Source organism: Mytilus edulis, chromosome 10, assembly GCF_963676685.1.
Source record: "Mytilus edulis chromosome 10, xbMytEdul2.2, whole genome shotgun sequence".
In the NCBI taxonomy this organism is placed as follows: domain Eukaryota; kingdom Metazoa; phylum Mollusca; class Bivalvia; order Mytilida; family Mytilidae; genus Mytilus; species Mytilus edulis.
The window spans coordinates 7,073,794-7,092,670 of NC_092353.1; the positions used below are offsets into that span (position 1 = coordinate 7,073,794).

Sequence of the window (18,877 nt, forward strand, 5' to 3'; positions counted from 1 at the left end):
TTAGTCTGGAGCATATTATTCAGTCTCTTTGTGGAGAATGACCCTATACTACTACAAGTTAATTAGTCTGGAGCATAATGATATAATTCAGTGGTTTTTCGTTATTTGCTGTATATCATTTTAGTATTTAGTTTTATTATTTTGTAGTTATTTTTCCTGTTTGAATTGTTTTACATTTGTCATTTCAGCACCTTTTAACATCACTATACAGTATGGGTTCTACTCATTGTTGAAGGCTGTAAGGTCACCTGTTATTGATACCTTCAATGTCATTTGGTCTCTGGTGAAGAATTGTTTCAATAGTAATCATAACACTTTTTTTTTTTTAATTAAAGTCCCTTATGAAAATGGCTAGTTATTATTATACCTTAACTTTAGTCGTACTATCTTTCTTAGTCAATTTCCTCAGAACCAATCTGAAATCAGCATCTAACGTGTTATCTATATCATCGAAGACCTGACTGGCCGGTACATATCCTGGACTTCCTGAAAACCCTATAAAACCTGTTGCTGCTGTTCCTGTTGTCACTAGCAACTGAGCAGCTTGACTACTACTCGAAGGCTAAAATAAAATACATCTTAATAATTTATGTGACAAATATTTCCCTTTCAACAACTACTTTACATCATAAGCAGTCAATCCGGACATATTTAAGATATTAACTATAATACTAAAATAACAAGGTCCAATTTTTCAGCTGTGATGGGGTAAAAACGACAAATCAAAGAATTCAACTTTATATATGGGCAGGAATTCGCTAACGAAATTTTAGGGTCAATAGTGTTTATCCAATAAAAAAATCAAGAAATCAAGCAAATATGGAGAATAAACATTGTTTAAATATCAAAGTCAATCAATAAAATCTTGTTGAAATTTAAAATTGCTTCATAAAAATGACATTAAAGAAATAAATAAGTTTTAATTATTTGTGTTTATTTTTTTCCTTGATTGAATAGCAATTTTTCCTCATCATTTGTTGGTGTTCCTGTCAATGTTACATGCATAACCCAGAATCATAATGTTTTAAAAGCATTGCTTTCCAAACCTATGATATGAGCTTTAAAATGAATTTATCTGAGTTTATAAATGACTTACATCTGAAATATTGTCATCACACAATTTCTTTGATGCTTATATGCTAACTTTGTGAGTAACATGGACAGCAATTTTCGTATCAGGTCTTTTTTGTGTTACATGAGGAGATTTTACTGTGTTGAAATCAAATTAATCTAATTTTTAATATTCAAAGTTATTATTATGATACTTATTTAATAAAAATAATGTATTAAGTAAACCCAAATTAAACTTTCATTGAGAAATTGTGTATGTAACATTGACAGTCTATAATTTAGACTTTTACATGTTCAGGCCAGTGTTACATGCGTAAACAAAACTTACTGCCATATGGAGCTATTATTTTATTTACACTTTACAAAATTAAAGAATTTTCATGTTTTCCTGTTTAATTTGTCTTTTAACACTAGTTAGTAACACTGACAACAATATTTTGTGTCAAAATTGTTTTATGTTACATGCAAAGGTATTACTTCCTTAAAGTCAGACTTTTAAATAACATTTTATAACCTGAATGATTAATTAGATATTACTGGGCAGCAATAATATTATTTCTCCAAAGTTGACTATTAAGCACACCACTTTCATCTTATGGTCTTCATGTATGTAACATTGACATACTACCTTTTACTTTTCAGTCAATGTTACATGCATGAACAGAACTGATAACATTTACTAACTCCTTTGCTCTATAAAGAGATTATTGATAATCTAACTTGTTTTACCACCATCAAACTTCATCTTTATTTCTAAATATAGATATTCTTTTAAGAAGTGTAATTTCTTCATTGACAACAAAATTGGTGTCGGTCTTGAATATTTACTTGCAATTTTTAATAAAAAAAATCTACTTGCAATATAAACCTAAAAAAGAAAAAGAGGATCAGCAATAAATTTGATGAAGAAAACTCTCAGGAAGATGCTGCAAAAAAATACTGTCCCTGTCAACCAGTCAGATGGTGATGTCCCTGCCAGCCAGACATATGGTGATGTCCCTGTCAGCCTGGAAGATGGTGATGTACATATCAGTCAATCAGTTAGTTCGTGATGTTCCTGTCAGTCAGTCAGTCTGTGATGTTCTTGTAAGCCAGTCAGAGGGTAATGTCCCTGTCAGCCAACAGATGGTGATGTCCTAGTCAGCCTGGCAGATGGTGATGTTCATATCAGTCAGTCAGTTGGTGATGTTCCTGTCAGTCAGTAATATGGTGATGTTCCTATCAGCCAGTCAGATGGTGATGTCCCTGTCAGTGACAATTGTGGTAGTGAAATTACACACAAACTAAACATATTTTAACAAAAATAAAGAAATGTACAAGCAAGGATTTGTATAGAGATACTATACAAACCCTTGGTACAAGTATTTGATTCCCAAATTAAAAGCCATTATACAACACTTTTTAAGTTTACATACAAAATTTTTGAAGCAAACTTTAAAAGCAATTTAGATTGGCAATTTTGTCAATTTCTTATTTCAAATGTTCTTATAATTATTGGGTAAATGGTTTCTATATTGGAATATCGAAGATTTCCTTCTGCCAGGACAAAAAAAAGGGTAATTTTAGGCAAAAAAGTCATTCTACATTGTACAACATTTTGAAAGCCCAGTGACGAAATGTATTTTGCAGTGATTTTTACAATGACTGTTGAATTGCTGCTAATCAGTTACATGTATGCGTAGTCAATCCTGTATGGAAAGCCAATTTGTGAATGCACCAATTTTTCTGGTTAAGAATGAGTTACAGTGATTATAGGCCAAAAAAAATATATGTCTGTTTAAGGTTACATCATCAAAATAAATAAGGTAGGTAGGTCGGTATTCCCATTTATCATGTTTATTATTTTTTGAGTTGCAAGTTTCCTTAAACATTTGTTAAAACAGCTGTCATATTCACGATTGTGTACATTGGGATGTATCAGGCAATTGATCGGATTACGACGGAAATAAAATGGCTTAGGGTCGGCGCTCAAATTAGGGCAGGTCGGGTAACCGTAAACAGACATATATTTTTTTGGGGCCTTACACTGGTAGATCTGAGGTGAATCGGTGTAACCAACTATCAGTTTTTGCTGTTAGTAATAACATATCCATTATGACAACAAATTTACGGAAAAGTAATTCGAAAGTTGCCTATTATCAGTGCTTTCAAGAGTTCATTTTTTCACAGATAATTTGGTCATTTTTGTACCAGATTTTGTATCATTTTCCCTTCAATAAATTGTTTCTCCTGATTATTTACCCGGACATTTCCCTTTGTTCTCTGTGACTGTTTCTTATTCGTGTGTCCAGGCATATTTTAACTGCCAAACATACGCAAATGTAAATTTTCCACGTTTGATTGTGAAATATTGTGGGAGATTGTTGAGTAGTGCCCCTTCACAAGGACGGCCTAATAAATGTCTTACATGTACCGAATCCGGGTCCGTTCGTCCCAAAACAGGTTAGCCCCCTTTCTCTTTCGCACCCTACATGTTCGTACCATACACGTTCGCACCCTATTTATTGGTCTTGTGTCAGGTTTTTTTTTGGTAAGTGTATTACTTTAAAAAAAAATATCATTGTTTCAAAACAAAGTGTGATTATGACAACGTTTTTTTTTGTATTGCTATAAAATTAAATATTTGTTTCTCATTGTTTAAAAATTAAGTGATATATGAGGGTTTGGATGGGGTTAAATGATTAGAGAATAATGCCCTTAAAAAATGAAGATTAGAGAATAACGGGCCAAAAAAATAAAGATTAGAGAAATGTGTGGTCTAAAAATATAATGAATATTGAATAATTAATAAAAGAAAACGCTAAAAATTAAGTGTTTACAGAATTTTCCCTTCTTAAAATTTAAAGAAAATTATCAAAATTATCATTATAAAAATATAAAAGTGAAAACAAACTTGGTAAACCTTTTTTGGTTTTGTGATAACAGACTATAGGATTCAGTCAATGTGCACTGGTTTTCGATACTTCTACTCGGATTTCGGATCTTTTCGGTTCATACTTCTACTCAGGTTATTTCGAATGTTATCGACTATCTTTAGTAGTCAACACTGAAGTGTTGACTACTATGAATATCAATAATGTGGTCATTTTTTTTTTTATAAATTTCCTGTTAACAAAAGTTTAAATTTTTCGAAAAACTAAGGATTTTCTTATTCCAGGCATAAATTTCCTTAGCTGTATTTGGCACAACGTTTTGGAATTTTGGATCCTCAATGCTCAGTCAACTTTGTAATTGTTTGGCTTTATAAATATTTTGAAATGAGCGTCACTGATGAGTCTTATGTAGACGAAACGCACGTCTGGCGTACTAAATTATAATCCTGGTACCTTTGATAACTATTTACACCACTGGGTCGATGCCACTGCTGGTGGACGTTTCGTCCCCGAAGGGTATCACCAGCCCAGTAGTCAACACTTCGGTGTTGACATGAATATCAATAATGTGGTCATTTTTTTTTTATAAATTTCCTGTTAACAAAAGTTTAAATTTTTCGAAAAACTAAGGATTTTCTTATTCCAGGCATAGATTTCCTTAGCCGTATTTGGCACAACGTTTTGGAATTTTGGATCCTCAATGTTCTTCAACTTTGTAATTGTTTGGCTTTATAAATATTTTGGTATGAGCGTCACTGATGAGTCTTATGTAGACGAAACTCGCGTCTGGCGTACTAAATTATAATCCTGGTACCTTTGATAACTATTTAAAGATGTCAGAGGTCATAGCAGACGAATTTGATGAAAATATTCAAATGAAAAATCTGTGAAGGAGAGATTCCGCACTAGAATACCAATATGCTTCAAGAAGCACACCACTTTGCTTTCAAGGCTGTGTCATTTGGTCTCTTTTAAAGAGTTGTCTAATTGGCAATTACACCACATCTTCTTTTTTATATGTAGTCAAAATCACTGGAAAGAACTGATGAGAACTTGGACTTGTTACTTCAAGGAACTAGTACTTAAATCATGCAGAACAATACACATCAACACGTCATTATTGAGAAACAAATGAAAACCTTGCTGTTGTTTGGAAATCACCGTTCTCATTCATTTAAAAGAATGTTTTTTACTCTTTTTTTTTAAAGATTAAAGAAAACTGGGGAAAAAAATAGAGAATAATGCGTAAAAAATCACTTTTAAAGAATAGACTTATTTTTTGAAGATTAGAGAAAAAAGGGGTGAAAATTAAATGCTTACAGAATAACAGACCCCCCCATTCAGACCCTCATATATCAAAGGGGCAATTAGCTGTTAAAGCATTGTCTTTCGTGTTTTTATTTAAGATCTTCAATGTTTTATTCAGACCAATATCTTCTTCTTCTATAATAATCAGTTCCATTCTCGTTTTTTCCTTATTTATAATTAGACGCAAAGGAAGGAAGTGCTTTCCTTTCCTAGTGTTCAATACCATATTTTTTCCGAAACCAATCCTAATAAGTTAATGTAAGAAACACCTGTAAATCAAGAGGACATGTTTGCACTTTTACCTTTATCATGTTTATCGCGACTGCCGAAGCTTTGAGTTTTGATCAGCGTTGACAGTTCAAGGTCCAATCTCATTTTAAATACTGAATGAAACCGTATTCAGAATACACTCGCAGTGTCTTAATTCTTATTGCAACAGTTGTTGTTTAATGAAATTATGGCATCTTAATTGCAGAAATACATCAAAGTAGATTTTACACAGCAACGTTATAAACAATACAGTGAAACGCATTATGCCTCCAAAGGAAATTGTTAACATTGTCTAACTGCTTCACAAGGGGAATATCCAACGTAGATACGAATGTCTTCTTTTATGAAAAGGTATATTTGAAAGCAACCGCATTGGTACAGGCGTTTGATGACTTGTACTTTTTTCCTGTGGACATTATGAAGACTATGAAAGGGTTTTCTAGGAAAGATTGCAGGGAGATCGAGACCGGCGTTGCTCTTTGGATTCATGTTCCGTAATGACGATGGTGTTCATTAATGGTTAGTTCAACGTTTACTTACCATTGTGCTACATGTGCATAAAATTTTGAACTACACTGCAGGATATCGTAGATACTACAGTTGAGTCTGCGTCATACTTTCATCACATCTTCAAATTGACAATGATGGTTGGGTTGAGTTCTAAACTTCATACATGACAAAGGAATAACAAATGGGTTTTCAATTGTGAATATCCCATATCTATATGTCTATATTGCAACATCGTCCCCGTTTGGAATACGTATCTCACATATGATGCTCGTTCTCTGTCAGGATTTGCTATGTGGTATAATCAACCAGTCGTGTCAATCAGATGCTGTATGTGGATTTTTAAAAAGTCTTCAGATCTTCTCCAAAATCTTCAATCAAAATCTTTACAATTTTTCATTTACAACATATGTATTTGCCCTTTTCTACGCTTTACACTACTATTCAGAATGTCAAATCGACATATCGACTACGTCGTCTCATTTCACACAAATGGTAAACGTAGCCACAAAGTCTTAGTTTTAGTCCAGAATCTTACTTTGCGAAAAACCACATGTACATTGATTCCAAAAGCAAAAACTGAGTACAGCGTAGATGATATTTAAATTGTAGGATTTTTAGATCGACAACGTGTTGAGCGACTTTGAGCAAACAATCGATATTCAAATGGGTGCTTATTGTTCACCACCAATGTCATCTTTTTTTTAGAATTCATATGAAGCAGAATTTATACAGATTCTTCTCAAACACAGACAGAAAAAGTGTCTTACAAAGTCATCATGATGATTTGATTGACCTTTGCGGAGAGTCTGTGTCACACATGTTTTGTCTACATTCGACTCATCAATGGCGCTCGGATAAAACAGTTGGAAGACGAAACCAAACACGAAATGGAAGAGCATTGAAAAACAAAAACTGCCGACATGTTTGACAAATTTTACACAGGGTGTGTATAACTGGAAAAATCTTAGTGTTTCGAATTATGAATTGACTTTAACATTAAATTTCCGGAAAATACATGTAGCAATGATATTTTGATTACTGGGCTGGACCACAAACTGTCCAATTATCAGCAACTTGGCATGGACTCAATGCTTTTGGAAAATCATACCATGGTCATAACTATCTATATACATGTTGTTGATGTGTTACTCTCGGTTTTAGTATACAACCTCGATTTAATACTTTTGAACAGCGGTATACTGTTGCTTTTATTTAAGAAAGGGGAGCCTTGTTTCGAATACCTTCACATCATATATATATAAACAGGCAATCTACATGAGCATAACTTGAGAAAAGTGGTGTTGGCTATGACGAACAATTTCAAATTTTAATGAGGATTTTATCTTGACCGTTCATGGATCAAAACAACGTACTGCATGTAATCCCCCCTTGTTTACCAAAAAATCTGTCGAAACTGTTTATATATATATATATGTGCAAAGGGTAAAGCCGATGAGAAATTCTTTACGATTTTTTACTTTAACCTGGGAATAGTATACTAAATGTCAATATACAGATTTTCCCTGCTATATCAAGTTAAATCCGCTTCTCATCCGTTACTTATAAAACAGTCAATAAAAATTCAAGGACAATATTCTAATATATGAGTAATTGTCAACGATAAAGAAAAAATGTATTTTGCCCTCTGTGCTTCACGAAAAAAGCAATAAAGTTTCACATGTGTGAAACTTAAAGATAACATCAAAAGCCATGCAATAAAAGTTTTATAGTTCCCTCTAGCGGATAAAGTGCATCATACCTCAACTCTAAACAAACAAATGAGTAACCAACAGATTGATGGAAAATAAAATAAAATTATTATATTGAAATTAATATTAATTTTACTATTCACTACAACACTTTCACGTTTGCACTATTTATTTATCTTTTGTAATTCCAGAGGGCAGAAGAAGACATGAATTTTTTAAGAGCATTGAATATTATTGTTTTTATCTTTACGAAGACAAGACAAGACAAATACTTTATTAAAGTATCACCACTTGTTACATATAAAATATACAGCTTTTTAAAACACAAGTTAACAACCAGAGCCACTCTATAAAGAGTTATAAGAGATTATAAAACAATTTTTCTTAAATTATAATACAAATACAAGTCAACTATCATGAATATGAAATACATTTTCGCTTTATTAAAATTTCATAGCAGATTTTGGCAGTATAAAATACCATATTTTCATTTGTAAAAAGAAATATAAATTTTTCATTATCAGACATATAAGTAAAAAACTATCATCAACAATACTAGCATGGTTAAAAATACCAGTACGAATATCTGAATATACAGGACAGTTTAACAAAACACGTTTTTCATCTTCAACGTCATCAGTACAGTTAACACATAATCTATTTTCAATATCAATATTTTCATAACGACCAGTTTCAATTCTGATGGGTGCTACACCACATCTAAATTTTGCTAAAGCACTCCTGTATCTACCTGGTATATTAAAAATTAAATAATTTTCTACGCCATATACATTTTTGAACATTCTATATGTATGTAATTTATTTTTGTCATCTGACATAATCTTGTCATACCATTCTTCCTTAAATTTTTCAAAACATACATTTTCAATATTCTTATTTAAATCCTTGTTCAAAATAGCACCATTTAAACTTATTTTTTACTCTAAAATGCCAATTGTTTACTTTTTTACATGTGTTACCCCATATAAACACTTTTTTATTAACTCTATCATCATTCATTTTATTAAAACGTGTCCAGTGTCTAAAAACTCTAGTCCACTGTTTGATTTTACATGGCATCCAGCCCATGTCACCATACAAAGACATATTAGCCAATAGGCGTGTATTTTCCTACACCCAGGAAAAAACGCATGGCTATATTTTTAATACTATTTATACATGAAAAATCACGTGTTCCCCATATAGAGGCACCATACAAAACGTGTAAAAAAACATCTTAATGCATTGTTTATAGAGCTCAGATTCCATACTCAGCTTGTATCCTTTTCTTTGTTACAGGATCGTACAAAAATTGAAAAACTATGAAATTTTGACTTTCGTAATTGTCACGTGCAATTAATCCTTTATACACAAATACTTAATAACATAAACGGTAAAAATGTTTTCTGCACCATATGCGCATTTCGACAATCAATCTTTTTCAGTGATGCTGAATTATAGTTTACACCAATCAGCAGACATCGTAATAAGTCCACACAACAAGGTTTAAGGTCTTAAATGGGGGGTTTATATGGATATCTTACTTTCCATAGACATTTATTTTGGTTTTTTTCCCTTCACCTCACATATATCTAGGTATTGAATAAGTCATAGGCAGTGACAGGATGCACCATCATCTGAACATGTGCCAAGTATATGACAGTTATTATTCAGCCATTCCATCAGTTGATGTAGTCGTTCGCGAGCGTTTGGTTTGGTTAGTTTTGATGACCCTCGTTTTGAATTTACCTTGGAGTTCGGAATGGTTATTTTACATTTTTCTTCCAATACGCAGCGGGAGGAACTTGTCCACTTTTAACAAGACTTACCAAACATCAGCGCCTAAAAGAAATGTTCAGATTCGTTAGATATCACTATTTGATGTCCTGGGTGAAAACATTTAACAGTTATTTAATGATCTACAATGCACAAAATTAGACATCCTTCTTCATCCTTTTAGTTTTCCATGTTGTGTTTTGTGTTTTGTGTTATGTTATTTGTCTTTTTTTCTCTTATTTTTGCATTACAGTGTATGTTTGATTTTGACTTGTGATTTGAACATCTTTTTAATATATATATACCGTCTTTGACAATATTGATATAAGGTTCAAATTTGGTTCAACAAATTTTGATATCATTCATGATTGTTCAATTTCATATTCCTTTTCCAATTTTAAGAAATGATTCATAAGTGGTTGAAAATGAATCGAAAATACTGACCGTATTATACCTTTTATTCCTCAAATTTTAATTGTTTGAAAATATCTATTTTAATTAGTTTGTTGGCATAAGTTGAATATTTAATTTTAATGTTGGCATAGCCAGAAGACACGATATCGATAGAAATCATAGATATACGATAACTATATCGTGACTTGGAACAAACTGTGCAACGTTATAGGGCTCATTTAACTCTTTGTCTTTTTTCCTATTTAACTACTTTATTAATTTTGTAATTACATAATGTGAACACAGTTGGATTGAACCGAACTTATTGTAGAACTTACGAACTGCAGGTAAATAGTAATAAAATTTATATAAATCCTTGCTTTCATTTTAAGTGTATTTTAATTCTGATATAAAAAGAAGAAAAAAAAACGTTTTATCAATTTCGTACGACCGAAGCGCCTTCTGGGTTTATTCTCACCAGAAACTCAAACTCAAAATCTTTTGAAAGCAGTTAAAGTATGCATACGTAGTCTAAACATTCTACTAGAACTTCAAACTATGCCCGAGCGAGGTTTAGATATCTGTAATTGGTCAAAAGGATTTTTAAGGAAGTTTCTATTTTTTTGCTTTATATTCTAATCTTTAAGAAGAACATGATGGTAAAATACTTTATTAAACACCTATATCAGTGCTTCGCATCTATGGTAATTGCAAGGCATTTCATGTGCGTCAAAATATTTCTACCACTAACTCCAAAAACCATATGTCATTTGCACAAAAGTTTTAACATTTCATTTGCGCCAAATTTCTTAATTTAATTTGCGCAAATAATACAGGTATGAATTATAAACATTGTATACAAAATACACTATTAATAGTAACTTCATGACATAGTTTGTGTTTGCATATTTAATTATAAACTGTACATCATATACATTAGATCTCTTTTTCGAAAAAAATACCCATGTCAATCTTTGATGGTTTTAAAGGAAAATATCGATTATTAATCAATTGATGTACGGCGGCGGGCAATAACTTGAAAACCCTTTGACAAAACCTTTTCAAATCTGAGCTCATGGCAAAAGAAATAGAAGCAGGAAGCAAACGTCTCCAGAAAAAAACTTAGAAACTAAATAAAAAGTTGGAAACAAAATATATAAAAATGGAAAAAGTACAATAACTACGCATTCACATGACCACCGCAGGACACATACTTTAAAATATTCCACAGATAAAAAAATATATGACCAAAGGTCTAACAACTTTTTTTCGATTTGCATAATTTGTATTATTTTGAAAATACAGTTTTATTCAAATGATGGTAATCACGAGGTTGCATCACCACAACAAGATTAACAATCTTCGAATTCCAAGGTCAAACATATTAAACTTGTGTCCGCATATTACATGTAGTGGTAGATGTACTTACAAAAATAATATACGTTTTGAATATGATACTCATGGGACGCAATTCTTGGATTACTAATTCGACCTTTAACTTTAAACTGGTAAACAAATGATACAAAAGTTCAAAAGTATTACGCATTCCCATGACCACCGCAGGACACAATTAAGATATTCCATCGATAAAACATTTATGGTCAAAGGTCTATCAGTTACTATTGTTTGATATGCATATATAATTTTAACGTTTTATTTAAATAATGATAAACAAGAAATAAATCATAGACAGCTTAGCCAAAGGTGTTAATCAAGATCTATAAAATCTCTATATAAACAAACGGAAAGAGTTACTACGTATACAATAAAAAGAAGTTACTGAGAGGTAAGTCCAATTCTTATAAAACAACACTACATTTGTTATCCGTTAAAATGTGCTTCAGCAGATGTGGGTTGTTTAGGGCAAGGAACAACTTATTATATTATTGTTTTAAAGATAACTAAACCATATATGGATGACACGAACAAACAGATTTCAAGTTTTTAATGAACTTACTGCAGAAATTTGGATTGGTATTTTACAAAAAAATTCTCAACTATCAGTCAATTTGACGTGTTCTGCTCTTTGGTCGGGTTGTTGTCTCTTCGACACATTCCTTGTTTTCCATTCTCTATAGTATGGTCTTACAAGATTTATCTGTATGTTTATATCGATATAGAAGATTTATCTGTATGTCTATATCGATATAGTTTTCCATTCTCTATAGTATGGTCTTACAAGATTTATCTGTATGTTTATATCGATATAGTTTTCCATTCTCTATAGTATGGTCTTACAAGATTTATCTGTATGTTTATATCGATATAGTTTTCCATTCTCTATAGTATTGTCTTACAAGATTTATCTGTATGTCTATATCGATATAGTTTTCCATTCTCTATAGTATGGTCTTACAAGATTTATCTGTATGTTTATATCGATATAGTTTTCCATTCTCTATAGTATGGTCTTACAAGATTTATCTGTATGTTTATATCGATATAGTTTTCCATTCTCTATAGTATGGTCTTACAAGATTTATCTGTATGTTTATATCGATATAGTTTTCCATTCTCTATAGTATGGTCTTACAAGATTTATCTGTATGTTTATATCGATATAGTTTTCCATTCTCTATAGTATGGTCCTACAAGATTTATCTGTATGTTTGTATCGATATAGTTTTCCATTCTCTATAGTATGGTCTTACAAGATTTATCTGTATGTTTATATCGATATAGTTTTCCATTCTCTATAGTATGGTCTTACAAGATTTATCTGTATGTTTGTATCGATATAGTTTTCCATTCTCTATAGTATGGTCTTACAAGATTTATCTGTATGTTTATATCGATATAGTTTTCCATTCTCTATAGTATGGTCTTACAAGATTTATCTGTATGTCTATATCGATATAGTTTTCCATTCTCTATAGTATGGTCTTACAAGATTTATCTGTATGTTTATATCGATATAGTTTTCCATTCTCTATAGTATGGTCTTACAAGATTTATCTGTATGTTTATATCGATATAGTTTTCCATTCTCTATAGTATGGTCCTACAAGATTTATCTGTATGTTTGTATCGATATAGTTTTCCATTCTCTATAGTATGGTCTTACAAGATTTATCTGTATGTTTATATCGATATAGTTTTCTATTCTCTATAGTATGGTCTTACAAGATTTATCTGTATGTTTGTATCGATATAGTTTTCCATTCTCTATAGTATTGTCTTACAAGATTTATCTGTATGTTTGTATCGATATAGTTTTCCATTCTCTATAGTATGGTCTTACAAGATTTATCTGTATGTTTATATCGATATAGTTTTCCATTCTCTATAGTATTGTCTTACAAGATTTATCTGTATGTCTATATCGATATAGTTTTCCATTCTCTATAGTATGGTCTTACAAGATTTATCTGTATGTTTATATCGATATAGTTTTCCATTCTCTATAGTATGGTCTTACAAGATTTATCTGTATGTTTATATCGATATAGTTTTCCATTCTCTATAGTATGGTCTTACAAGATTTATCTGTATGTTTATATCGATATAGTTTTCCATTCTCTATAGTATGGTCTTACAAGATTTATCTGTATGTTTATATCGATATAGTTTTCCATTCTCTATAGTATGGTCTTACAAGATTTATCTGTATGTTTATATCGATATAGTTTTCCAGTCCTTCAGAAGTATTATCTCTATTCATACTAATGAAATCAAACTAACATTCTGGGTGCTGTGATGGTTGTGCTCGGGATCGCCCTGAACGTGTGGATTTTTGTTATTGCAATGAACACCTCAGTATGAATTTCAGACGAAGAACAGCAATATTTTATTTTTTTTTAATTTTTATTTATATTTTTCTTTTCGCCACCTTATATATATTTACTGAATTGCAAACCAAAACATAAGTTTATAAAAAAAAAATTTAATTTTTTTTTTAGATTCAAGTAGCACAAAAGAATAACTGACAAAAATGAAGGTATTTGTGTTTGTTTTATTAGCCATTTTATTGGTAACAGTTGAAAGTCGACGACGAGGCGGAAAGGGAAAAGGAAAGGGAAAGAAACCCGGACATGGAAGGATGCCGAGTCTACCATTTATGTGTGAAGGTAAGTTGTTACAATATAGTTTTAACCGTTTCCTATTATGAATGAACTACATTTAAAAAGTGGGAACATATCTTTAGATCTGTCAGGGTTGTGACTTATTATCAACTAAAAGTGTGTTGAAATCTACATTTTTTTTCGAATTTAGTCTTGCAATTTCCTTGGCTAACAGTATAGATAGAAATAGTAATACTTTTCATTCACGTTTCCACTCTCATTTTTGAGTTTTTTTTAGCAAAATAATATAGCAAGTTATAAATAGGGTAGTTTTGTTTATAAAAAAATTAATATAAAATTGAGAATGGAAATGGGGAATGTGTCAAAGAGACAACAACCCGACCAAATAAAAAAAAACAACAGCAGACTGAGGGTCACCAACAGGTCTTCAATGTAGCGAGAAATTCCCGCACCCGGAGGCGTCATATATATTGTATTCTTAATTTAAAGGGCTTAAAGCAGAGCTCACGTTAATCATACATAGAGAAAAAGGGATAACCACCACTATATTCCAGACTATATTCATACTTTAAACGTTCTTGTTCATTATTCATAATTTAAATAAAATTTGGCAAAACATATTAAAATCACAAAACTATGTGTAAGACGGGGAAAACATGTTAAATGCACCATAAATATGTAAGAAGGGGAAAACATTTATAAAGAGAAATAACTCTAATTTATACTATTTTGTAAATGTATACACTACATGAGCTCTAACAATGACCATCAATAGTCAGGTAACATTGTGTGAGGCATTAAATTATACATTGATTACAATACATGTATATCCCCTAATTTGAAGTGGCTGACAACAATCGTTAGGCATTCCACTATCCACTATTCTACTATTTTATTCTGTATAGGATACAACAGCTATGACTGATCTGACTGTATGTGTTATCCATGACAATGTTAACGTAATGCATTGAAAAACATACGAAAAGCTTGATATCACTTTTTTTTTTTATCTTGGAAGAACAAAAATGTATCGAATGCTTCTTTTATTCGAACTTTATTGGGTTTTAGAAGCGTTAATCGTGCGTACATTTTGAAAAGGAAGCGCTTCCACCTTACATATACTGTGCGTCAGTCAACGCTTTTACATCCAAATAAAATTATAAATTGAATCTTGTAGATGGGAAAACATACCCAGAGAAAATCGAACATGTAACTTGTGTAATAGAAATGAAATAGGAGATGAATTTCACTATATTTTAGAATGTACATATTTTTCAGAAGAAAGGAAAGAATGTCTAGATGAAAAATTCTGTACCAACATTAATACTCTAAAGTTTAAAGCAGTTATGAATTTTTCTTAACAATCAAAACTTAAAAAGCTGTGTAAACTCATTAGAATCATAAGTAGAAAAAAATGGATTCTCTCTGATAAAATGTAAGCCTTCAACTCTATGCATTCTTTTCTTCTCTGTTTGCTGTTACCTCACCATATGTCTTATAATATTATTATGTATACATATGTCTATGTATTTCTGTATACCATTGTATCAACATAGGTTCTTCAGAATAAAAAAAATAAATAATAAAAAATATATATAATAGTATCAGGGGCGGATCCAGGAATTATTAGGGGGTGGTCACCTTTTGAAATCTTAAATTAAAATTCAATTTTTTTATTGGTATCATGAAAATAGTTACAACTATAGAAGACAAAAGTTACACATTATTTATAAAATTGATTCCAATTTCATTTTTTCTTGGATGCCTGCGTACAAACATGTCAACTATAACATCAAGTTCTAACTCTAAATTGTAATGCACGTGCATCGGTGCAAGTCCATTTAGTCGGTCCTGGCCCATTGTAGCACGTAAAAATGTTTTCAGTAACCCGAGCTCACTATTCGAACGCTCACATTCAGAACTTGTTACACTCATTGTGCAAACAATTTTGAGAACAACACGCTCATGTTATACTCGAGAACATTAAACCGTTTCTTGATTTTTATCACTCTGACTTGCCTAGTCCATTTGGAATTTCTTCGGAAGTAGATAGGTGGTTGCATTTCTGGAAACATACCACAGATACATTGCCAAAGTCAGCTGCTGAAACCATTAAAAAATGCATCAAACTTGATTATCCCAATATATATGCAATTCTCAAAATTGTTTGTACAATGAGTGTAACAAGTTGTGAATGTGAGCGTTCGAACATTTAATGTTTATACTTATATTACTCAGGACATAATATACGGGCATTTCTATTAAGAGATGGAGAGTTAATTTAGCGTTAGAACTTATACCTAAATGACATTGTATATATAAATCTGTTGCAGCACCTGTTACTCTCTGTCAAGGAGCAGAGATGACTCTCAAGTGTGATGATGATGAAACAATTATGGTTGCCGAGGCTACGTATGGCGATATAACTTGTGTTGGCGATATCCGTGCAAGCCCGTCTACATGTACAGATACAGGTGCCACTGCCAATGTTCAGACATTGTGTGATGGCAAAATATCTTGTACATTCACAGCCAATGATGCCACTTTCACAACCTCTACATGTGCTGCTGATAAGGCGGAAAACTTGATGGTCAGATATAAATGCAAAGGTATATTATAATTTTTTTCTAGATATTTCACGCTTTTCTTTTATATCGTGAATCTAGACAGTCGGTATGAAACAATGGTGACATGGTTAAAGATAATGGATGTACTTTGCTTTGACAACTGACACATCGTATTTCTCATTTGTCACCAGAAAGGTAATCAGATCCTGTACTACACGTGGCACCCGTCGTGTTGTTCAAGTTAGTACAAACTCGGTAATACGTAATTGTTATGATGTTTATTACGAAACAATTTGTAATTCATTGACGTTATTAACCAATAAGACAATTTCAGGAATGTTCAAAGTCGACATTAAGGACGTAAAGGAATTGAGAAATGTCCAGTATTTTGTGACATGGCTGAATGATCGACAAATTAGTTATGATGGTGGATTCAAAAAAAATATATATGCATTGATGATAGATGTATTTGGAAAACGATGAACCCAACCGTCACAGCCATGACATCAAGGTCTAGAAAAAAACCCAACACCAATATATATAAATATAAAACTGCGTGCATTGTAGATATCATACATTACATGAAATTTCCTTTTTTCTTAGATAACAGAGCTTTTGCACTTTATGGAGAAACTACAGACATAAGTTGTCCAACTGGTACCCAGATTGAGATTACAAAACCTCTGTGTAGCGCTCCACCATGTACTCCTGATATACCGACTGACTGTAATGGGAAAACAGAATGTACTGTTGATGGACCGACGATGGCATTTGTTGATGGGACTTGCATGGAACCGCGAGTTAAAGTCGAGTGGAAATGTAACACGGCTAAATAAACAGATCTCCATTTATCATCTTTCATAATTTTTGTACCCTTTCTGAGAAACAAACATTCCAATTGTGATGCCTTATATATTTAAGTGTGTTTTTCCTTTTTGTTAAAATAAACAAAACATCATATTAATCAGTATTGTTATTTTACATACATTTATACTGGTAATAAAAAGAATGGAAAATTAAAATGATTTCTATATAGATATTTCCATTTCGCGTTTGACTGAAAGATGCATACTATAGAGGACTTAAAGTATAGAGATTGTTTTATGTGATTGGGACATCGTGTTAAAAATATTTATGATATAGTGATAGCAGGTTTACTTGGAGCTCAAACATTTGAAATATAATTTTTGAAGTATTCTAAATTAAAACATTAAAGACGAATCACATGAAATTGAGAAAGTATCAAATCTTTAAAAACAAAAAGAGAATCCCTTGAAAATCGACAAATATATTATAAAAATATTCCGACCATTAGTAAAGGTTATATTATACAAAGGATCATATAACATGTACTTCAGATGAGGAATAAATAAGAAAAGGAGATGATAATAAGAGGCAACAAACCACTCGTTAGTCGAAAGAAAAAAAAAAAAACAGCATGTCAAACAACAAAAACCAAACAACAACAAAAAAACTCCTCCCCTCCCCAAAACCCAACATTTTCAACATTTTAAAAAAATGCCCCCCCCCCCCCCCCCCACTTCCAAAAAAAAAAAGGAACAAGAACCCCACACAGAACCAGGGCTGACGTTTCATGTTGTAGAAGGTGAACATTTCCTGCTGCATCAGTCTACCAGTCAAATACGTATATTTACGACTTTGCCTTTGGTCTTACAGGATATTGTCTCAAATTAAGGCAATCAATATTTCAAACATGTTTAACCACACACCATGTCCAAGCCAGGATCTGAGTGGTTGTCGGTGGTTCAGGTCTGCCATAATTTTTTTTCGTAAATTGTATTATTTATTATAAGCTAGGCCGTTAGTTTTTTGTTTAAATTGTTTCATAATTCTTATAACGGGGCTCTTATATAGTATACTTATGTGAGTCTTTATTGTCGAAGACCATACGTTGACCTATAATTGAATAAATCTTTGTCATATACACTCTAATGGATAGAAGTCTCAATTGCAGTCATAAAACATCTACTCAGTTTTATATATACTAGTATTATGTTGAGGTATAAAAAGAAGGGCGTTATATGAGATAACATGGTAAAGACGGCATACTATATGAGAGTATGAGTGGGAGTAAGCGATATGGCTTAATTGAACACACATTTTTCATCATTTAAATTTCTGTATATACGAAGCAGGAATGTTGTTTTGAATTGTTATGTCTAGTAATAACATCTACAAACAATGATAATCGTATTTACAGATTACGGACCCATCAGCCTTAGATACTTGTTAAATATTAGCACTTATATTACATGCAAAACGAAACTAAAGGTCTACATTCTAACCTGAATTAAAACCCTTTACAACGCAGGGACATGGAAATATTTAAAATACATCGTGTTTAACGGAAAGGTGGA

The 18,877-nt window shown here is 31.8% G+C and overlaps 2 protein-coding genes across 2 annotated transcripts in view; one reads left to right on the top strand and one right to left on the bottom strand.

The window, feature by feature from the left end:
- Nucleotides 1-3,474, bottom strand: part of LOC139493264 (E3 ubiquitin-protein ligase listerin-like) — a 36,185-nt gene extending 32,711 nt beyond the window's left edge. Inside the window, exons 1-2 of the mRNA XM_071281498.1 lie at nt 3,313-3,474; nt 368-562 (exon numbers count right to left, since the gene is read on the bottom strand). Of these exons, the coding sequence (XP_071137599.1) occupies nt 368-562; nt 3,313-3,366 (249 nt within the window). The 5' untranslated portion in view covers nt 3,367-3,474. The remainder of the gene's footprint in view (nt 1-367; nt 563-3,312) is intronic.
- A 6,649-nt stretch (nt 3,475-10,123) lies between these two features.
- On the top strand, nt 10,124-17,521 carry LOC139493260 (uncharacterized). Its single transcript, XM_071281491.1, has 4 exons — nt 10,124-10,257; nt 13,810-13,977; nt 16,266-16,541; nt 17,103-17,521. The coding sequence occupies exons 2-4, from the start codon at nt 13,842-13,844 to the stop codon at nt 17,333-17,335; spliced, it is 645 nt and encodes a 214-aa protein (XP_071137592.1). The 5' UTR covers nt 10,124-10,257; nt 13,810-13,841; the 3' UTR covers nt 17,336-17,521.
- Nucleotides 17,522-18,877: the final 1,356 nt, after the last annotated feature.

Bases quoted from the DNA above. Each gene is read 5' to 3' on its own strand.
- LOC139493260 (XM_071281491.1), top strand. From the start codon at position 13,842: ATGAAGGTATTTGTGTTTGTTTTATTAGCCATTTTATTGGTAACAGTT. The intron at 13,978-16,265 runs GTAAGTTGTTAC...AATCTGTTGCAG, and splicing joins TCTACCATTTATGTGTGAAG to CACCTGTTACTCTCTGTCAA. The intron at 16,542-17,102 runs GTATATTATAAT...CTTTTTTCTTAG, and splicing joins GGTCAGATATAAATGCAAAG to ATAACAGAGCTTTTGCACTT.